Genomic DNA, 20,748 nt, shown 5'->3' with positions numbered 1-20,748 from the left:
GTATACCGATACACTGACAGCGGACAGGTTCGGCCTCTGCCACCACATCGCCGCACATGGACTGGCCTGACGTTCTTCTGCTACCAATGCAGTGTGGGGATAATACCTATCCTTTGGTCGCTTGGTTCAAGTCTTCTCATTCTCGGACTCGTGAGTTTGCTCTCGCTCATTCGAGGCAGCAGAACTGTTGACTCATGGAATTAGAATGCGTGGCAATGCATCGTCACAGTTATATTTGGCTTTGCTACCGTGGGAATTCTTACCGCGGTTGGGTCGGAAATGTAAGTGAAATCCTGGAACGCCTAACCACACAGAAGATGCCAGGCTAAAGTCCCAACTTTTGGCATCACAGGGGAGGTCGTTGGCACGTCAATTTTCCTGTTGTCAGCAGAGCTGTCTGGGGAATGCATGGTTCAGCTTTTCCTGTGATTAACCGTGTCGTGCTCAATATCACGTGGTACTCCATCGAAACCTGGCTAGGTGGCTTGTGTAAGTTGAGACAGTAGCATCTGGACTAGGATGTTCTCCGCTTGACTAACTCTAGCACAGGCGTCAAAACCATGATCGGTGCATTGTGGCCATCATTTTACACCATGAAGAACACATTTCCAGCGTCCGTACCCATGCAGACCAACGACTTTGTTGCCTGGTTCATCTTTACATTCTTTTGTTTTATTGCTGTTCTGGTCAGACCGGAGAAATTTCACTGGCCAGCTGTTGTCACCTCATGCTCCATGTTTATCTTCTCCATCTCAATGATGGCTTGGATGCTGCACGAAGTCGGAGGACCCGGACCCCTTTTCCGCTCCAGCGCAGTCTTAACCGGGGTCGAACCGGTCAGAGGCTCTCAATTGGCTTGGATGGCCGTCCGGACCTTCAACACCATCATATCTAGTGTGGCTACCGGCATCATCGGCTACGCGGACTGGGGTCGTTATGCAAAGACCACCAATGCTCAGCGAATCCCCCAGGCCTTGGGCGTGGCTCTGGGGAACACGTTTGTGGTGGGTACATCGGAGTTTTGGCATCTTTCAGGGGCTAACCGTGATTCAGACCACTATGGGAGTCCTTTGCGCATCCTGTGGCGCAGCTCTCTACCCAGAGGCTGGACTTTTATGGAATCCGGCCATTTTGCTCTCTCAGATCCAACTCCATGGGTCACCGGCAACAAGAGCTGTAGTTTTCTTCGCCTCCCTCCCTCTTGTGGCATCCTCATTTCTGATCACGGTGACGGGTGCGGCCATCGCAGGCGGAAGTAAGTTTTTCCAGGCGCTGCAAGGAAATGTCTCGTCTAACACAGAACTTTAGTCGACCTGTCAGGGGTTTTGCCTAAATTCCTCAATCTTCGGCGTGGGGCTTGGGTTGTCTCTATTATCGGAGTTTGTGAGTCAAATTACACACCCTCCTGAAAGGGAACATCGAACTAATGAGATGCTATAGTGATACAGCCATGGCAACTGTAAGAAGTACGTCTTGCATAGTTTCGGACAAATACTGACTAGCCGATGCAGAGCGAATTCTAGCAACAAGTTCGTCACAGTGATGGGGTCATATGCTGTGTTTCTGGCGCCACTTAGTGAGTTCTTTGATGTATGACCACGGATTTCTTGCCTGACTTCAAACCTAGCCGGGCTCTTTCACTGCGACTACTACCTTGTGCGAAGACAACGATTAGCCTTGAGAGACTTGTATACTCCCAACCAGTCTTCTTCTTACTGGTTCTTCCACGGCTTCAATTGGTAACTTGCTCCCAGTCCTCGTAACCATAACCTTCGACATTCATGCTAACTATGTATACAGGCGAGCGCCTCTAGCCTTTTGCCTTGGCTTCCCATGGTTTGTCCCCGGCTTTGTCAACAGCATCACTCCTTCGATCCAAGTCTCGTCAGGCTGGTCACATTTGTTCTACATGGTATGGGCCTCGCAAAAGGGTGTTTTCTAAGGTCACGTGAACTGATTGTTTTCAACAAAGAGCTACCCAGCAGGCTATCTAGGCACAGGTGCTATATACTATGCGATTAATCATTTCTGCCCACCACCTGAGCTCGGTAAGGTGGATGCATACGACTATTACTCGACCTTCAACGCAGACGAAGAGCCTCCATTCGGCATTATTGCCGGCCAGCCGCCAAATTCAAAGGAGATATGGGAAGAAGACTCTCAGACAAAGTCAGGCAATGAGGTCGTTGAGTCAAGAGAAGTCTAGGAGATGATGTGTACCTGGAGGTATAGAGGTAGTGATAGCCACTGGAGAGATGGAACGTGAAGCTAGAGAAAGCAGAGTGCACACTCGGAAACATACATTTATCAAATGGCTGTCTACTCTGAAGGGTCGGCCGAGTCTTTAGTCCGAATCATAGCATTCCCACCATCATCACGACGTGGACGATATATTCGGGTCACTTTGAGGCCGATGTGGTTCCTGGGATAGTTCGTGGGAGCCATCGGGTGACCAAATCGAGCGAGAGGGTCATAACTACTTTCGGACAAGTGCCAGAACCAGCGAATCAGCGATAGCTCCACTTCCACCAGCTCCTATCTGCAGCGAGTCAGTGACGCCTCTCAAATGCAAACATTCAAGCCTATAGCACGGAATTATTCCTCAATGACAACTTTAGCTGTGGTATGAATTCCGACTTGAAATAGTATTGTTGTGTAGGACGGCCACGGCCCGGAAGCCGTGTATTATCCGAAGTGGCATAGTATCTGGGAAGTCGGGAGACAGGTGTGATCGCAGAAAGCTCTCAGCGATGCCACACTTCCAAAGCATACAGTAGTTGTTGAAGTGACAGTGTCCTGCTTGAGTAGCCAGTCTTTAGAAGCGTGAATTGATCAAGTGGGTGATATCAAGTCAAGATACGTGACTATACAACATGACGCCTGATCCTCAATGGGTGCTACAATCATGGCACAAGGACATGTTCCTTCCTCTGAGTTTTACTTTCGAGGCCCAGGCCCATTAGCATTTTTTATGTATTATTCGTGGAGCTGAGCACCGTGAGCTTGATAAAATGGAAGTGCATTCCCCCGATTCATGTAGAACCTAGTATTTCACCTTACAGGGAATATTAGCAGTGAAGAGCGAGAATGCTCAAACTTCATAACAGTCACCAAAAGGTATAACGTCGGGTTTTAGTGTGAGGATCCACCCTTACATACCTTTGGTATGCATATCAAATAGGCTATCCCCGCCTCGAATAGCCTATTTGCGCGGGTAGGCGGGTGGAGACGTGGGGAGAGGGACATTCCGCCCATTAGCCAAAACTTTAGGTACTCTACAATCTGCAGCGCCTGAGTGATATACGCTTGCGTTGATACATTGAAAGGACAGATCTCTCGAAAGTTCTAAAAAGTGAACATCGCTCAAGATGCACTTCCATGACTATTGTCTATAAATGTCATCATGCTTATTCTATCAACGCCAGTTTTCTATGATGGACTTAGGCGAGTCAGGGGCGTCATGTGGTACAGAACCTACCATCGAGCGAACCGAAACAATCATTTATATGTGGTAGAATGATTGTTTTCTCCTATACTAGACGTTGCTGATACCTCTTCAAACGACGCGAGTATTTCCTCAGCTGACGTGAATCTCCCTTCCCAACATCCGCGAATGGTACACCCTTAGAATACCTCCATCACGTCCGGAAAAATCTTCTGTCTGAAAAGACGTTCGACTTCTTGATATGCCTATGCTCCCAAGTTACAGAAAGAACAATAGGTCTCTGTTTCGAGAGAAGTACGATGCGGAGGATACAGCTCCCAGTATGGCTCCTTCCTTCCTATCTGCTCGTACGCAACCTTTTCATTGCGAATTATAATGTTGGGGCCCTCTGGGAATGTCGACTCGACAGGAAACTTTCGAACAAAATCTCCGTAAACGAGATGCACTTTGCTGAAAATGCTAACGTGAAGGGAATGGGCCGATGAGAACGTCTTATTGCTGACATCTGGACGATCAGACGATCTGATATAGAGTTGCCTCAATTAGTCAGACAATATTTGTCACGCCGGAGATGTTGGGTTATCTACTAATTCTGCGAAGCCGTGAAAACCTCGTAGCGTCGAATGTTTTTTTAGCAGTGAGAAACAAAGACGTATACAGGATTGTGTCATAAAGGAGGCCAGGGACTTGCAGTGATGTTTTGTTCAACATCCTCGTACGGAGTATTCACATCTTATTAGTCATGTATTGAGATGGCAATTACAGCATATGCTCCTAATTTTGCCAAAAGTACCTCGAGTATCTAGACTTCTTCCAGCGACTCTCATGCATTTCAGCGATCAACCTCGCATTCAGGCCATTCATCTATGGCAATTCGACGCGCATTTCGCTCAGTTTATTGTAAATGCTTGCAGGATGCATAATTGCAACGTTATCTTTTCCGCGCTGTCAGGGGGACTGTGTCAGGCGGGGTTAGGTGAACAGGGATAGAGTGGGCCGAGGTTTCGGCATTCCGAGTACCATGTACCCCGCCTGTTGGAGAGATACGGAGGGCTCGGGTAAGGCCCACGGGGGTGAGAGGTGCCTATTGGGGCGCCTGACTCCCCCGGACCCACCCGAAGAACACGGTTGACAGTATGGATATTGCGTTAGAATTACAAACATTACTAACCGATGGATGAATATTCCCATAGGTAGAGGATATCTCTGACGATAGTCTAGCTGTCATAGGTTTATTGTCAGTTGCAGGGATAATGAACATGTAGCTTCTAATAGGCGCAGATAAATGGGCAAGACCGACCAAGGAGACACTATTCAGGCAAGTCAGAGATATCCGACTGAAATCCACACATGATGGTGAATTTACGACGCGGTTGAGCGGGCCGCGGTTACCGAGGCGTTCATATGTACTGTAGTACATAACCGGCTTCAAGGGAGTCGATACATACAATAGACTTCACAGCACTCTCCCCGACCAGACAGACCAGACCTTCATTGACGCAAGCAAAATGACCGTTGAGAATACCACAAACGGGGCCTCCCCGAACGGAGGAACCGTACGTCCAAAACTCGTCATCGATGAGGACCATTACCTCTACCAGCCCAAGAGGCTTCGAATCGTGGGAATTGGAGCGGGCCTCTCAGGAATCATCTTGGCCTATAAGGCTAAACATGAGCATAAGATGACTGACGAATACTGTGATGTTCAGATCTACGAGGTTGGTGGTGACAATACCATTGTATTTTTAACAAGCATACTGACTCGGTATATACAGAGACTTCCTGAAGCTGGTGGAACTTGGAAACAGTGGAAATATCCAGGTGTGGCTTGCGATGTACGTACCGGACCCAACCTCCTAGATGGCTCTCGCAACCCTTTGTTTGCATATCCATATCACGACAGGTCTAAGTATTGGTTAAGGATCACAGAACTCTAACTTTTCCTTGATTACATATTAGGTCCCAGCAGCCAATTACGCACTCACCTTCGCACCCAATCCCAACTGGTCGCATTTCTACAGCGGAGGCGAGGAGATTGGAAAATACTGTGACTCTGTGGTCGACGGATTCGAGCTACGAGACGTAATGTCCTTCAACTCCAAGGTAAAATCCGCGACCTGGAACGAGGAAGACGGCCAATGGCACTTTGTGATTGAAAAAAACGGCCAAATCATCCACGATACCGCACATATCTTCTTCAACGGCTCCGGTTTCACCACCGACTGGAACTGGCCCGACATTCCAGGCATTGACCGATACAAAGGGAAACTAATCCACGCAGCTCAATGGGACACATCTTACGACTATACAGGAAAGAACGTCGCTCTTTTAGGAAACGGGTCGACGGGGATTCAAATCCTACCGGCGATTCAACCTGACGTCAAACATTTGACGACGTTTATACGGTCACCGACTTGGATCACCCCTGGCTTTGCGGCAGAACATACTCCGACTGGTGACGGAGCGAACTTCAAATATCCAGACGAGCAACGCGCGCTGTGGAGGAAGGATCCAGAGGCATATTTCAAATATCGGAAACAGATGGAAGAGGAATTCAATCTGGCTTATAACTTTACAAACGCCAACTCGGAGTTGCAGAAACAGAGACATGAGCTGGTCAAACAGATGATGGAAGAGGGTTTGAAAGATATGGATCCGGAGTTGAGAAAGAAATTGATTCCAGATTGGGCTGTTGGATGTCGAAGAATCACGTACGTACACTACTTACTTACCCGAATCTACCCTCGCCTCGGCCCCATTCTTCATTTCAAGACTAACAAAGGTGGTTTGTTCCCGTCCTGCAGACCCGGCGAAGGCTACCTAGCCGGCCTCCAAAAACCCAACGTCAGCATCGAAATGAACGAAATCACCGAACTGACAGAAACGGGTCTCAAAGTTAGCAGTGGCAAAGAATACGAATTCGACTTGATCATCTGCGCCACCGGCTTCGACGCTAGTTTGAAACCACATTTTGACATTATCGGAGAAAATGGCAAGAAATTAGGTGATGGATGGGTTCAAGAGGATGGTCCACCATGTTATATGGGAAGATGTTACAGGTAAGTAAAAACAAGTCAAGACAAGACAAATGAACCCCCAAGGTTGCTGGTAACCAAACGCAAGCTAACGAGAGAACATTATGTTTACATCTAGTGGATTCCCCAATATGTTCATGAGTTTAGCCGCCAATTCCGTCTTTGCACACGGCAGTCTCATTCCAGCTTTGGACTTGGGTGTGGATTATATGCTTCGAGCGGCGAAGCGTATGTCAGAAGAAGGGATCAAGTCTATGTCGCTTAAGCAAGAGGCTTGGGAAGAGTTCGATGCGTACCAGCGTGAATTCAATAAGCGGACCGTTTGGGAGACGCCTTGTAAGCTGAACCCGACCACCAACCAAATGAGACTACCAGAATCTTTTCACGTTTCTGGGAACAATGTTCTAATCTGACGATGCGTTCCACAGGCCGGTCATGGTATAAATCAAATACTAAGAATGTAAGTCCCGTACCTGAATGGCGAGAGCTGACCTTATCTATCAAGAAGCCGAACTCCGGTCAGCCCTATGCGTTTTGATACAGGCTGACTAACTGCTCAATAGGGCAAAGCTCTTCAATATCCCGGTTCGGTGCTACACTTCCGTCAAGTCATGGATCGTATCCGGTGGGAAGATTATAATCTCAAATACTGGTCTGGAAATCGATTCGTGGATTTGATGAGGAATGGTTTGACCGGTGTTGAGGTCAATGGTGGAGACACAGCATACTATTACTTTGACCAAAGACCTACAAAGGCCTGTGGCGAAGAGTATCAAGGGAGGGACAAAATTGTCACGCGTGACATGCTAACGGACGAAAAGGATGGCGTCCCGGGCAAACAGACTGTGACTGAAGTTTCAGGAAACATTATCAGTGTATAGGCCTTCGAGCCTGGAAAGGTATCTGATTTGACACGGCGGATGGAGTTTATTGCTAAATGACCATACGTATAATCACAGAATCGAGAACAGACACCAACAGACTTTGATTGCGCACCAACTGCTAGCGTAAAGGAATAAGACAGAAATCGTTTCACTTGGCCACCTTGTTTAGGGCTGCATAGTCCCAATCCTGCTTGATGAGATCTGCACCCTTCTCTGCCAAGGCATAGACGCTGCTCACAATGTTGCCACTGACATTATTCGCAAAGACACTAGCATCAATGACGCGGAGGTTCTTGACACCATACACGCGTAAGTGACTATCCACGGTGCTTCCCATAGCGCAGCTGCCACAGCTGTGATACTCTCCGATACAGTATGCCTCTGCGGCCTTACGGCGCTCGGCAACGGTATTCAATGGGTATTGTTCCGGTGGAGGATGGACACGCTTGCCGATCTTGCCTTCTAGAACAGGGGCTGCGCACAGCTTCTCAGCGAACTTGTAAGCTGCTCCCATCACAGCGATATCGGCGGGGTGATTGAGGTAGTTAGGGTTGATAGTTGGATACACAGTCGGGTCGGCGGATTTAATGTGGATGGTTCCACGGGCGACAGGGTACTGGAGGCAAAGAGCAAAGGTGATACCATGTGGCTGGTCAGGGCTCGACGGTGGTGGCCAAAGTTTTGACTGGTCTGCGGTTCCGTTTTCGAGGTCTCCTGTGACACTGATGAAAACCATCTGGAAGTTGGCCGATTTGTCGCTCTTCAAGTGTGAGATGACCTGTTCCCATTGTTTCTTTTGAAACTCGGTCTCCGGTTTGGTGTCCTGGATGGATTTGATGATCTCATCGAGTTCTCCATCTTCGAGGAAGATTTTTATGGGGAAAAAGCCCTGGACGGACTGGATGCTGGTGAGAGGACCACCCTGCTCTTCGATCAGAGCCTTTTGGGCTGCAGCCATGACTTCAGGAATATAGACGGCTTCGCCGGACATCTGGCCAGGGGCAAGCTGGTAGACCGTAGCGCCGACTACATGGTCTTGATAGTTAGTGCCAACCGTGGGGAGATTGACTTTGACATCAACGCCTGCGGCTTTCAGAATCTCCGGATCACCAATGCCAGAGAGCTCGAGAATCTGAGGGGAATTGATTGCGCCTCCAGAGACGATGACTTCGCGCTTGGCCTTGACTGTGTACTTCTGGCCGGCTGACACGAACTCGACGCCAGTGGCGATGTCATTGTCAAGGATGACTCTGGAAACTAGGGACTCGGTGATTACCTTGAGATTGGGGCGATTCTCATTGGCCTGATAGTATCCTCGGGCAGCATAGCTTCGTTTGCCTTTGTTTGGACCAGTGCGAACGATGGAGCCCAGAGTGTTGTAGAAGCCAATATGGTCACCGCTCCAAGGGTCAATGGGCTTTTTATCAAAACCAGCGGCATGATCGGCGGCCTTGACAATGTCATCTTCGATGGGAAGTTTGGAGTCATTAAAGCTCGTTCGGACCGGTCCACTGGTGCCGTGATTTTCTCCCACAAATGGCATAGTAGTGCGATCGGTGATTCTCTCGTCGATGGGCTCCAAGGTCTGATGCTTGCGCATGTATTGTTTCATAGCCTTTGCAGACCAGGATGGGTCATCGGCCAAGGCAGCCCAATCGTCATAGTCTTGGTCAGAGCCTCGCACGTACCTGGGATGGAGGATTAGTGTCCAGCAGGGCTAATCACACGAGGACTATGTCTTGAGTGGGCCACATACATCATGTAGTTGATTGCAGAGGAGCCACCAAGGGCACGACCACGGGGTATTTGATGGATTCTGTTGCGATTTCCAGCCTACACTTTATGTCAGACAGGAAAGCAAAAGGGCTGGGTAACCGACCTGAGGAACAGTGTCGTATGCCCAATCATACTCCTTGTTGCCCAGCATTTGTGTAAAGAGGGCGGGAGTATCGACGAGAGGATCTCCCAAACGGTTCTTGCCAGCCTCTATCACGCCAACAGTGACATCTGGGTTCTCGGTGAGACGGGCAGCGACTGTGAGGCCGGCTGTGCCACCACCGACGATGAGGTAATCGTAACTTTGCTGGACAAATTCGTCGACGGAAACATGAGCGGTCTTGTGAGTGCCATTGACACCATTGACACCATTGGCACCATTGACGCCGTTGGTGGTAGCCATGATGAGTGCGAGTACGGTTGTCTAAGTCGATACTGGAGGGCTGTGCCAAAGGTTGGGTGTCTGAATGGACTTGTCGCACCAAGGACGAACCAAGAGAGACGGGAGTAGGGTTTATATATGCCAGTCAGAATCGAATGGCTGAGCTGGCCAATTCTTGGGTTCCGCGGCCCCCAAAAGGAGGATCCAGGGAGAAAGCATGTTCTGCCCGTGGACCGAGCTGGGACAGACTCGGCCAGGTCGAAGTACGTGTCACAAGCGATGGAGACATAATGACGGACAAGGGTTGGCACGGGTAGGCAAAGAAGGTACACGAGGGGGAGATCTGAGTCGACTCGAACCTTGAGTGTCGAGTTCGAGTTGAAAATGCGGGGAAGGATGGATGTGACCTGTCAAGAGGCTTGAAATTGACGCTTGCTATTCCGGTGAAATGAGGACCGCTCGTTCATAAAAGCCTGTTGCGGAGTAGTCGTTCTGGGGTGGTGGATCTAGGGTCCAACACAAAAAGAGGCTTATCAAGTGTGTACCGAATGTACCGAAGAATGTACCGAACTATCTCCACGGCGAGTCGGCAGAGTTAAATCTGGCTTGATGTTTGCTTAAGGGCAAAGTTGTATGGACTGGCAATGGTCATGTTATGCCATTATGAAGGGGAGGATGACCAATGTCTGTGAAAGTTTAGTCAGGCGAAAGAATTGACAAATACTTGGTGGGTCGGTAGGAGGCGCTGGGGATGAGATCTTAGGATCTTGGTATAAGGCGCGCCGAGGAGGATCGAAGACGTTGCAATAGAGCAGGCTATTAAGGGGCTCGGTCCTACTGATGCGTCCTTCTCTGGGGCTTATCGCTGTCAGCGCTAGAGAAGAAGGAAGGTACTGGATACACCATCGAGCAACATGGTACAGACCTAGGAGATGTCACCTTATGTTCAGTGGTGATCCTTCAGCTGCAGTGGACAGAGGATGGTGATTGTCTGAATGCGGGGTGGGAGGAGGATGGAGGCGAAAGACGTCTCCACTACTAGTGCCACTCAACGACTGAGAAGCAAACTCATGTAGTTCCTGATGGACAAAAGGGTGTTACTTTGAGAGAGAAGATGATGTGATGAGATGAATCGAGACGAAGAGAGTCGAGTCGAGTTGAGATGAGTCAACTTGAGTGGGAGGGAGTCGTGCCTGCAGTTGTAACACGACTGCAACTGCACCTGCATCGTCGGGATTCCTACTGCGACTGCCTCGATATGAGGTGAAGGCGTCACCACGATTTCGGCAATCATGCGCCACAAGCGCCACAAATCAGCCATGGGAAGGAGGCCGAGGGGGCATTGATGACGCCCGAGGGGCCACAGGGTCCCAGAAGAAGGACGAGGGGATCCCTCGACCGTAGCCCCTCGGCCCCACGGTTGCCCACTACTCCGTACCTGCCCACTACTTGCCTATTGCTCACTATCCAAGGCCAGGCTCCCAGGCTGCCAGTCTGCCAAACTCGACTGCCTGGATCATCACCTGTGGTCAGCCTCATTTTCAGGTGTACGCGTGCAGTACCTGTCATGTCTGAATAATGTCGACATTGCCCTGATTCTGTGAGCATTGATTTTCACAAAGATTAGGCATTATGGAGCTTTGATCCCCCTTGACACAACTTTATGAAGAAGACGTCCAAGATTCACCTGCTCTAAAAAAGTGGTGAGGCCGTCAAGTCCTCTCAGAAGATATCAACTCTTGACAGCCTAAACGTCAACGACGTTATTGGCTCCTCATACTGAGTTTTCTGGTTTTGGGTACGGAATTAGGCCCAATCATTTCTCGAGTTCCATTTCTGGACCACGGCATCACTCTGCTCGGGTAGAGTGACATCCATGTCAGTGGTAACACAAGCCATCGCCGCATGATTGCAGCCCTAGAGGATCTCAGCACATCTTATCCGTCATGGGTATTGAGGTGACTCGTGTCCTGCCTCCTCATCTGCAGCCTGACCATGAAATTCATGTCATCGTGTCCATCCTCTCAGGCCGGCAAAAAGCCCAGGAGTATTACGATGAGACGCTGAAGCCATGGCTGGACGACCACAAACTCCAATACGCCACGCATACCACAAAGTCGGCCCAGACCATCATTGAGCTGACCAAATCACTCATTCTTCCCAATGCAACACAGGGTGTCAAGCAGACCTTGATCCTCTTATCGGGAGATGGCGGGATCATTGATATTGTGAATACCCTGAACACCGAATTACTCCGAAGGAAGAATGACCACCAAACAAGGGCAGGTTACACCACTCCCGTGGTAGCACTGGTCCCAATGGGCACGGCAAATGCCCTTGCATGGAGCTCCAAAGTCGCACAAGACCCTCTAGGGGTTCTGTTGAAGGGATCTCCTAAAGCACTGCCTGCTTTTCAAGTCTCTCTCAGTCAAGGTTCACGCCTGGTCACCAATGAAGGTCAGAGCAGGGAGATAATCACCTCTACTCAAGGCCAGGACATCGTGGTATATGGAGCGGTCGTTGCCAGTTGGGGCCTCCACGCTAGCCTTGTAGCCATGAGTGACACGGCTGAATACCGCAAACATGGCCTGGAAAGGTTCCAGATGGCAGCACAAGAACTGGCCAAGGACCTCCACATCTACAAGGGAAAGATCAAGTGGAGGAAAGCCGGGGGAGAATGGGTGCAGATTCCAGGATCAGAACACGCCTATCTCTTGTCCATCATGGTCTCGAATCTCGAAGAGCATTTCCAAATCTCACCACACAGCAAGCCGCTCGATGGTTCACTTCGTCTCTTACACATTGGTCCGGAACCGGTGAGTGAGATTATGCGCATCTTGGGTCTCGCGTATCAAGCTGGTGCCCACGCCAACGATAGCAAGCTTAGCTATCGAGAGATCGATAGCATGCGCATCGAGTTTGAGGAAGATGACGAATTATGGAGAATGGTCTGCGTCGACGGTAAGATCATTGCAATTGAAGAAGGTGGTTGGATGGAAGTCAAGAGGCTCTCTGGCACTGGTATTGAAGCAGGAAAGGTGGTGGACCTTGTTTGTTAGATATGCACCTTGGAGGTGCTTTTGATGATGCCGATAGAGATGATTGTACTAGACGAACTCCCGAGTGGGCAATGATATAGACTAGATTGTCGAAGTTGGTACTTGAAACAAGAGCCTCGAGACCAAATTCAGCATGACCACCTCGACTCTCATGTAAGATATATCACGTGTTCTTCGCCCTGTCCACTCTGGAAATGATCTCGACCACCTGCTGGTCCCCACGACATTTTTAGGCATGTAATAGGCACTAGAGCCCGAGCGAGAGCAGTAACGGACCCCGTACGGGCTTCCTAACTTGTTAGTGCACGGCTGTTAGTCAGGCGCTAGCCTGGTTCTCCAACCACTGACCTGGACCATTTTTGGAGCCTAAAATATGACATAGTCCGTAGCCAGCAATAATGCCATATGAATGCCCATCCAGAACTCTTCCCCCCAGCTCTAAACTCGGGCGCCTTTTGCTGTAAGCGGAGTTGATGCTGACCTGTACGCACCGCACCACACCAACTTCAGCTTTCATGACATTCCGCCAACCTCCCCAAGTTTCTTTGCCAACTCCTTTGCACAACAGATTCTTGTAACAATTCTGATTTGTTGTATATCCACACAACTCGTCGAACGTCGATTTGACATACCACAGTGTATATCCAAAGCTCAGAGTTCCCTGCACCAACCCAGGTTTCAATCCACTCACAGGCTTCCGAATTTGGAGTCGTCGGCGACCATGCTCACCTGAGCCTGAGTGTCCTGCCGCCGCCCGCAGTTTCAGCTGAACATCTTAGCACGACTTGGAACTGACATACAAACGACAAAACTACAAAAGTCATCTACTTGCGCAAGCCCAATACCTGCATCAGCGACCCTCTTCAATATCTCACTGTAATTTCTCCATCTCACCAACACATTCTACATCGCAAGCATGCGCGGCTGGGGTACGTCACTCATCGCTTCAAGATCCTTCACGATCCACACCATATCATTCAACCTATGCTAACCCGCCTAGGTCTCTTCTTCTTCCTTCTCTTCCTCCTCCTGGTCTTCGCCGTCGTCAGCTGGGTTGCATACAATCAGATCAATGCGCGCCGGGATGGCCGGACGGCACCATCATTCAAATCATGGAAAACGTACGTCCCATTCATGCCACAAGAAGGCGCCTCGAACTATCCCGCTCCTCGGTCGACCAACCCACTAGAATGGATTCGCGAGCAATTCGGCAAGTTGACCAACAGGCGCACTGCCCGCGGCGCATATGAAGAAGCAGGTCCGCTCGACGGAAGTGGCGGCGGTGGCGGCGGATTCGGTGGCGCTGGTGGACGGACTGGCCGGAGGTTGGAGGACGACGCCTGGGACACAAGAGTTGGCAATGAAGACCCATATGGCGATAGAGCCGGGTATAGCGGCTACGAGGAACAGGAATTAGGTCTTGCGCCCACACCAGGACTACACAATGAGCCTTACGGCGGTGGTAGTAGTGGCAGAGCTGGAGCCGGCGGTGGAGGAGACTACCTCGGCGCCGGCAGCGGCTACAACGACCGTGGCCGTCCAAGCTCAAGAGGAATGAACCCATTTGGCGATCAGAATGAAGCACCCAGTCTGAGGAGCCTCAGTCCCAGACCACATGAAGGAGCCGGCCACAGCAAAGGCAACCCCAGCCTCGACACCAACGACAGTGGAGACGGAAATACCAGTCCGATCAGTACGCGGAAAAGTGTGTTTAGGGAAGGGATTTGATCGGAGTCATCTGACACTTTGAAAAAATGTCTCAACCTGTGTCATCGATCTGTCAGATCCTGATAAATGTGCAGTTTTGCAATTCCGCCAGGGACTGGTCGGTTTGGATTGGATAATATCTCAACGAGTCTGTGGGATGGATATGGCTGGGCAGCACACACACAGGACAGGCAGGAGTAGGAGTATGAGGTGGCCAGGCTTGTCGGACGTTGTTACGTTTCCTAGCCATTTCCCATCAGCGAAAGTTTTGCCAAAATTCAATTGTAGCCTATTCAAAAACTCGTTTCCTTACTTTGTAGACGACTAACAGTAGAAAAGACGAAGTAGTATCGTGCGGGATTGCGCCGTTGGGCCTACATATGAGCTCGCTCCAGAGACGTCTAGAATGTACATGTCCATGCAAGAGCTATCTATCTACACATATTTTTACAGCATAACAACCTGCGGCTTATTGAGCAACTTTTCAGTCGTCTGATAAGTTAAGGCCCCGTTGACCATATATCCACCATGTCTAGCACCACCCCAAAGACGTGTCCATAGGATACCACGCATATCCGCAACCATAGACTTGACCGCCAGCACCCAGAGTGGAATGTCAAACAACTCGGTCAAAGGCAGACGATGGCTCGCCACAGTACCCGCAGGCTTCTGGTACGCACTGGCCAGAAAATCTTCATAAGTTTTCTGACCCTCATCCCACCAGACCGCCTCCTTTCCATGCCCTGAATGAACATGTCCAAAGACATGCAACGTAGGTTTGACACGCCACGCTTCCGCCAATTCAAATTCATCGCCCAACCCGCCATTCGCAGCCAAGTCAAGATGCCACTTTGGTGGATTATGCGTAATCAGCACATCGACATCGTCGGGAACCGTGTCCGTCCACGCATCTTGTCCCCGTGGATATTGGAACGCATGTTCCTTTCCCCCAACCTTTGGAATCTGCGGAGCTCCATAAACCTTCAAAGACCGCCCGTCAGGAAACGGTAGCGTAATGGACGAGTGTTGCAAGTAATGAATCCTGCCCCAATCGAGTTGTCGTTTCGAATATCGTGTATCATGGGCACTTCGGCTTCGTTCGTCAAAGTAACTGTCATGATTACCAGCAATAACCACAATATGACGAAATCCGTCTGCTGACCCGTGCCAGGGTTTTTGAAGTGTTTTCAACCAGTCGATTGTTTGTTGGATGGAGGCGAGAGAGCCGGTATTGGTGAGATCACCCGCGTGGATTAGCAGATCGCCTCCTGGAATGGCATAGCGAGGGACTTTGGAGTGGCTGTCGGATAGGCAGACTACTCTTATGGGGATTTTGTTTTTGGGTGCTATATATGGTGCGCCTCGAAGGTAGAGAGCGAGGTAGTGGATGAAGGTTACGAAGCTGGTGAGAGGGTGGTAGATGAAGGTGTAGAGGGACGAGGGGGGTGAGAATGGAGAGTCGGGGGGTGAGAGGATGGCCATGATGATGAGGAGGTTTAGTTAATAAGTTGGACAGCATAGGGGAGGACGTTCCGGTGATGGTGTCGAGGGTCGCAACTCATGTCGTTGGCTATCAAAAAAACACACAACCTCGACCTTTCTCCTGCTTGATGCGCGGTTCAAAATGTTTGCGTGTCGGACAGTTATACTTTTATCCTCCCACACCAACGTCATGCCTAAAAGGGTCGTGTTTAGCGGCTGGAGGCGACGCTAATCAAGTTCTGTCGAGGTGTGATGGAGAAGCCTGAAGAGGACGCCGAGACGCTCCCACATCGCCCAAATGATGATTGCGACCAAGGCCGAAGAGTCTCTCATTTTGGCCTAAGGATTGCTTGTATAGTAGGCAGGTTACCAAGAAGGGACCCATCTTTGGGCCCTCGGCCCCCATTCCCCTCCAATAACTCCCCTATCACCATTCTTCCTTCAATGAAAATCAAGCTTCTCAGGCGACACGGTGCGGGCAATTATTTTAGGTAGGTACCTACCTAGGCTCTCTGGGCAACCCGATCACAAAGACTCTTGGGCGGTTCTCCTGCTCTTCATCGGTGGGATAAATCAGTAGTGGCGTCATACAAAGTTAGTGAATTGAATCGATCGGATTGTGGCGGGGCAGTCAAGACTCTCGTATCTCTATCAGAGCTTGAGACTCGATTCATCCCACCTTGCAAGATCGTCATGCTTTTGTCGAGCTTGAGAATGTTCGATCGATCGTCCTGATGTCGTTTACCACCAACGCAAATGAATTCTGTTGTAGGCGAGAGAAAGGCGAGGTTCCGGGGATTCATGCCTGATCTTGACTGCATCTTCGCTCGTATCCCAACCAAGTTATCAGAGCCGGACTCAGCGTCCAGGTTGATTATTCACATTATCGTACTGGCCACTCAACACCAAGAATCAGAAAACGCATGTAGTGTTTGCCTGAGCACTGAGCATTGGCCTCTCCTCGACAGAAATCATCAGCCATTGTGTCATTCGTGGTCTTTGACTCTTTGGTTTCAAGCCATGTCCGCAATCCGCCGCCCACTCTTTCTCCCGCCTCGAGGCGTTTGCTCAGACAGACTCTCCGACCCGACTTTGTTTGCAACCCGTAGCTTTGGTAGACATAAACCATCTTTTGCTTTTTGACACAACAGTCGTTTCGTAGTATTTATCATCCATCTCTTTGCATCACCCAAAAACAAATTGGGCAATTGGGCAGAGCTCCTTCCAACGAGCTCACCTCTTACATGCCATACTTTGGCTAAACTTCTGTGCCGGATACACCGCTTCGACTCATCTGAAGAAGTGCCAAACACTACCAATTCTCCATCACTCATCCATCTATCTTCCCATATCCTTTTCAGGTCCTTTCCAACATCTTAATTACCTTTTATTTCAATGCTCCAGTCCCAGAGTTAGCCGCCAACTGCAACACTGGTTGGATGCCCCAATCATCACTTGCACGAATCACATTCAATCTTTTGCACCACGCTCTGCCCTCTCACATCACAGTTGCCGAGCCGTCCATGATTGACGCCGGCGGCCGAACAATCTCAAGCGCCCAAGACCAGCCAGAAGAGCCAGAAGCGTCCGACTTTTGACCTTGTAAAAGCCCACAAGTCATTGTCTTTCTGTGGAGAACAACACGACACCACACAACCAGAACACATCCTCTCAGACTTGTTGCGCTACGACCTACGAAGATCAAGAAGTCCTGTGTTTCTTGTCTGACATTAAATCAACCGAGTCCATCTCATCACTGTCCATTCACAAGCACGAGTCTCCAACATCATCACATTTCCAGTTGGCCTTCCAAGTCCAAGTCCTGCAGATTCCCTGCCCCGTCAGTTGCACCCCACCCACCATCATTCGCAGGCGCTCCCAGGCGGCGCACCCACGCACACGCACCTCACTTCTTAGCCAGTCCACCAAAGTCCACCAAAGTCCAACCGTCACCATTGGTACCATTTCGTGCCTCCCTAGTCCTTGGATGCCCTGCCACCATCACTCTCACTCTGATTGCCTATCCTTAGCCCTTGACCACGCTTCCGCCATCCCCCTTGGGCCCTTGACACTGTCCCCCGTGTCCATTGCATCCATTGCATCCATTGCAGATCCCACCCAGCCCAGCCCAGGCCAGCTCGACTGCGCTCGACTGCGGCCCAGCTGCTGCCGTAACCTGCGCCTGCGCCCGCGCCCGACCTACACAAGGTCCTCCAAACTTCTTATCCAAAGCGTTCCTCCTCCACCACCACTTTCACAATTCCTCCCAGGTCCGAAGCTGGCCCTGCAAAGGGACCAGTCCTCACCAAATCCCCCACACTGTTGGCCGCCAACGCCGCCGCCTTCGCCATGATGAACGGCACCGACCTCAAAAAGGCCGCCATCTCACAGGCAAAAAAGGTTGCGACCACCGCCGCCCTCGCCGCCAACGGCAATGGCCAAAAGAAGAGGAGGAAAGGCGACAATCTCAAACCCATCATAACATCCGAAAATTCTTCATCAAATCTACATGCCTCTCCCACTCAAAATGATCCTGAGTAAGTCTATCCTGCTGCTTATTCTGTGCCATCGCATCGTACGCATTGACCCTTGACCATCCCACCAACCCCCCACCGCCTGAATCGTGATCGCATCATTCTGTCCGCATTTTGACCCTAACATCCCAAAAACTGATCATCCGTCATTCGCCAGAGCCATGGAGTCTCCTTTATCGCACAACAAAAATCCTTCACATAACTCACGTCTTGACAGATCTCCTTCCTCCTCCACCTCCGAAGAAGACCCTGCCGAAACCACCGCCGATGAAGAAGACTCGGAAGATTATTGCAAAGGTGGTTACCATCCAGTTCATGTTGGTGAAACCTACTGCAACGGCAGATATGTTGTTGTAAGAAAGTTGGGCTGGGGCCATTTTTCAACCGTCTGGCTTTCCAAAGACACTACCAACGGCAAACATGTCGCCCTCAAAGTCGTCCGCTCCGCCGCGCATTACACCGAAACCGCTCTTGATGAAATCAAATTGCTGAAAAAAGTTGTCCAAGCCAACCCGGATCATCCTGGCCGAAGATACGTTGTGAGCCTTCTCGATTCTTTCCAACACGAAGGTCCCAACGGCCTCCACGTCTGTATGGTCTTTGAGGTCTTGGGAGAAAACCTTCTTGGTTTGATCAAAAGGTGGAACCATCGAGGCATTCCCACGCCTTTGGTTAAGCAAATCACAAAACAAGTTTTGCTTGGCCTCGATTATCTTCATCGAGAATGTGGCATTATCCACACCGATCTGAAACCAGAGAACGTCCTTATCGAGATTGGAGACGTTGAACAAATTGTCAAGGCTTTTGTCAAGGACGACAAAGAATCGTCAAAAGATGACAATAGGAATGGCCGTCGAAGAAGACGAACTCTGATCACAGGCAGTCAACCCCTCCCCAGTCCGCTCAACGCGAGCTTCACCGGCTTGGACAAAATCGGGAACCCGCATATCCACCAGCCTAGTAGTCTGAATCAAGTATTGAGTGAGGCCACAAACAAGTCACAGAGCGAGGGCTTGTCCATGGTCGAGCAACTGAAACTTCGGTCGAAGCAGTCGAGTGACGAGTCGGCTTCGGCGAAAAGCCGTGAGGGCACCACAGATCCCATAGAGAAAGACCTGGCCGGCGTGTCTTTGGACAGCAAAAAGCCTACTGAGGCTGAAAAGGTGGTCAAGGCGGCGAAGAAGCAGGATGATCCCCTGGGCGAGATCATTTCAGTCAAGATTGCAGATTTGGGCAACGCCTGTTGGGTTGGCCATCACTTTACCAATGACATCCAAACTCGGCAATATCGATCCCCAGAGGTCATCCTTGGCGCGAAGTGGGGTGCGAGCACAGATGTTTGGAGTATGGCATGCATGGTAAGTCGTCGGATTCACGAGACGCGAGAGTATCCTCCAAGGCTAACTTCAACCAGGTGTTTGAATTGATTACCGGAGACTATCTTTTCGATCCTCAATCGGGAACCAAGTATGGCAAAGATGATGACCACATTGCACAGATCATCGAACTCCTTGGACCTTTCCCCAAATCGTTATGTTTTGCTGGCAAGTGGTCTCAAGAAATCTTCAACAGAAAAGGTGAATTACGAAATATCCATCGATTACGACACTGGGCATTGCCGGATGTTCTGCGGGAGAAGTATCACTTCTCCCCCGAGGAGGCCCAGAAAACCAGCGCGTTTCTCAGCCCTATGCTGGAGTTGGCGCCCGAAGCCCGCGCCAATGCGGGTGGAATGAGTAATTCTGAATTTATGATGGGCACCAAAGGAATGGAGAATATTTCGGTCGACATTCCCGTGGGATCCAAGGGTGATGACATTCAAGGCTGGGCGACGGAGGTCAAGAAGCGGTCATGATATTGCCATCGATGGCGAGTTGAACACCGACGCCCCGGGCAGGGTATCTGCCTTTGACGTTGATCTTCTTGGCACACATGGTTTTGCACGTTTGATGTTGTGTAGATCAGAGCAGAGCAGAGCAGCGGAGAGCAGATACAGTGTCACATAAGAAGAATGAATGAGCTGAACGAAATATATGATGGCGCCACCCGATGGGCTAGCATTGAAAGCTGTGGTGATTTGGCGTCAATATAGAAGAGTCTTTGATGTATCTGCACTTTCAAGGCCGCTGCCATCCTATCTGAGACATTAAAAGCCTTCTAGACATTGTAGAATATCAAGCGAGACGGAGATAATCCGGCCAAATCTATACGTCACAGCCTTGTGCAATATGATTGGTCAACCTCGCGGGCCTCGTCAACCAATGACATTCTCCCATCACTTCATCTCTCTTCTCCCACCTTCATGATCTATCTCTTCTACACAATTCACATCAGATCAGATTCTACCCCGGAGTTTACTCTCTAAGACCTTGTCACTCCAGACTCTGGATATTTCTCGGTCACAGGCCATGCAAAAGTGGTCGAGAACGAGAAGCGGCGGTCTC

General features: G+C 50.1%; 7 protein-coding genes across 9 annotated transcripts; 4 read left to right on the top strand and 3 right to left on the bottom strand.

Moving 5' to 3' along the window:
- Nucleotides 1-4,953: 4,953 nt before the first annotated feature.
- Nucleotides 4,954-7,361, top strand: PV10_07284 (uncharacterized protein; the record flags this gene model as incomplete). The annotated part of the gene is made up of 7 exons (XM_016372169.1): nucleotides 4,954-5,163; nucleotides 5,221-5,280; nucleotides 5,405-6,156; nucleotides 6,250-6,504; nucleotides 6,599-6,816; nucleotides 6,909-6,940; nucleotides 7,044-7,361. 7 exons carry the CDS (start codon nucleotides 4,954-4,956, stop codon nucleotides 7,359-7,361), a joined length of 1,845 nt encoding a protein of 614 aa, XP_016221501.1.
- A 34-nt stretch (nucleotides 7,362-7,395) lies between these two features.
- Nucleotides 7,396-10,689, bottom strand: PV10_07283. 2 transcript variants are annotated; one of them, XM_016372168.1, is made up of 4 exons: nucleotides 10,448-10,689; nucleotides 9,244-10,380; nucleotides 9,121-9,197; nucleotides 7,396-9,052 (listed from the first exon to the last, which is right to left on the bottom strand). In XM_016372168.1, exons 2-4 carry the CDS (start codon nucleotides 9,541-9,543, stop codon nucleotides 7,513-7,515), a joined length of 1,917 nt encoding a protein of 638 aa, XP_016221500.1. In that variant the 5' UTR covers nucleotides 9,544-10,380; nucleotides 10,448-10,689; the 3' UTR covers nucleotides 7,396-7,512. The 2 variants fall into 2 exon arrangements, with proteins under 2 accessions (XP_016221500.1, XP_016221499.1); XM_016372167.1 differs by having other exon boundaries at nucleotides 9,244-10,689.
- A 651-nt stretch (nucleotides 10,690-11,340) lies between these two features.
- Nucleotides 11,341-12,689, top strand: PV10_07282 (uncharacterized protein). Its single transcript, XM_016372166.1, has one exon. The coding sequence runs from the start codon at nucleotides 11,469-11,471 to the stop codon at nucleotides 12,579-12,581; it is 1,113 nt and encodes a 370-aa protein (XP_016221498.1). The 5' UTR covers nucleotides 11,341-11,468; the 3' UTR covers nucleotides 12,582-12,689.
- Nucleotides 12,690-13,000: 311 nt separating this feature from the next.
- On the top strand, nucleotides 13,001-14,588 carry PV10_07281 (uncharacterized protein). Its single transcript, XM_016372165.1, has 2 exons — nucleotides 13,001-13,510; nucleotides 13,582-14,588. The coding sequence occupies exons 1-2, from the start codon at nucleotides 13,498-13,500 to the stop codon at nucleotides 14,307-14,309; spliced, it is 741 nt and encodes a 246-aa protein (XP_016221497.1). The 5' UTR covers nucleotides 13,001-13,497; the 3' UTR covers nucleotides 14,310-14,588.
- Nucleotides 14,589-14,652: 64 nt separating this feature from the next.
- PV10_07280 (uncharacterized protein) lies at nucleotides 14,653-16,408 on the bottom strand. The gene has a single exon (XM_016372164.1). The coding sequence runs from the start codon at nucleotides 15,768-15,770 to the stop codon at nucleotides 14,736-14,738; it is 1,035 nt and encodes a 344-aa protein (XP_016221496.1). The 5' UTR covers nucleotides 15,771-16,408; the 3' UTR covers nucleotides 14,653-14,735.
- A 340-nt stretch (nucleotides 16,409-16,748) lies between these two features.
- Nucleotides 16,749-17,663, bottom strand: PV10_07279 (uncharacterized protein). Its single transcript, XM_016372163.1, has one exon. The coding sequence runs from the start codon at nucleotides 17,102-17,104 to the stop codon at nucleotides 16,784-16,786; it is 321 nt and encodes a 106-aa protein (XP_016221495.1). The 5' UTR covers nucleotides 17,105-17,663; the 3' UTR covers nucleotides 16,749-16,783.
- Nucleotides 16,921-20,515, top strand: PV10_07278. Of its 2 annotated transcripts, none has more exons than XM_016372162.1 (3): nucleotides 16,921-18,307; nucleotides 18,522-19,662; nucleotides 19,719-20,515. In XM_016372162.1, the coding sequence occupies exons 1-3, from the start codon at nucleotides 18,120-18,122 to the stop codon at nucleotides 20,157-20,159; spliced, it is 1,770 nt and encodes a 589-aa protein (XP_016221494.1). In that variant the 5' UTR covers nucleotides 16,921-18,119; the 3' UTR covers nucleotides 20,160-20,515. The 2 variants fall into 2 exon arrangements, with proteins under 2 accessions (XP_016221494.1, XP_016221493.1); XM_016372161.1 differs by having other exon boundaries at nucleotides 18,462-19,662.
- Nucleotides 20,516-20,748: the final 233 nt, after the last annotated feature.

The sequence above is a fragment of the Exophiala mesophila genome (assembly GCF_000836275.1).
Source record: "Exophiala mesophila strain CBS 40295 unplaced genomic scaffold supercont1.5, whole genome shotgun sequence".
Lineage (NCBI taxonomy): Eukaryota > Fungi > Ascomycota > Eurotiomycetes > Chaetothyriales > Herpotrichiellaceae > Exophiala > Exophiala mesophila.
This window is presented reverse-complemented; position numbering and strand designations above follow the sequence as displayed.

Bases quoted from the DNA above. Each gene is read 5' to 3' on its own strand.
- PV10_07283 (XM_016372167.1), bottom strand. From the start codon at position 9,543: ATGGCTACCACCAACGGCGTCAATGGTGCCAATGGTGTCAATGGTGTC. The intron at 9,198-9,243 runs GTCGGTTACCCA...CATAAAGTGTAG, and splicing joins CATACGACACTGTTCCTCAG to GCTGGAAATCGCAACAGAAT. The intron at 9,053-9,120 runs GTATGTGGCCCA...CCTCCATCCCAG, and splicing joins TCTGCAATCAACTACATGAT to GTACGTGCGAGGCTCTGACC.
- PV10_07282 (XM_016372166.1), top strand. From the start codon at position 11,469: ATGGGTATTGAGGTGACTCGTGTCCTGCCTCCTCATCTGCAGCCTGAC.
- PV10_07280 (XM_016372164.1), bottom strand. From the start codon at position 15,770: ATGGCCATCCTCTCACCCCCCGACTCTCCATTCTCACCCCCCTCGTCC.
- PV10_07279 (XM_016372163.1), bottom strand. From the start codon at position 17,104: ATGAGTGATGGAGAATTGGTAGTGTTTGGCACTTCTTCAGATGAGTCG.
- PV10_07278 (XM_016372161.1), top strand. From the start codon at position 18,120: ATGATGAACGGCACCGACCTCAAAAAGGCCGCCATCTCACAGGCAAAA. The intron at 18,308-18,461 runs GTAAGTCTATCC...GTCATTCGCCAG, and splicing joins CCCACTCAAAATGATCCTGA to AGCCATGGAGTCTCCTTTAT. The intron at 19,663-19,718 runs GTAAGTCGTCGG...AACTTCAACCAG, and splicing joins TTTGGAGTATGGCATGCATG to GTGTTTGAATTGATTACCGG.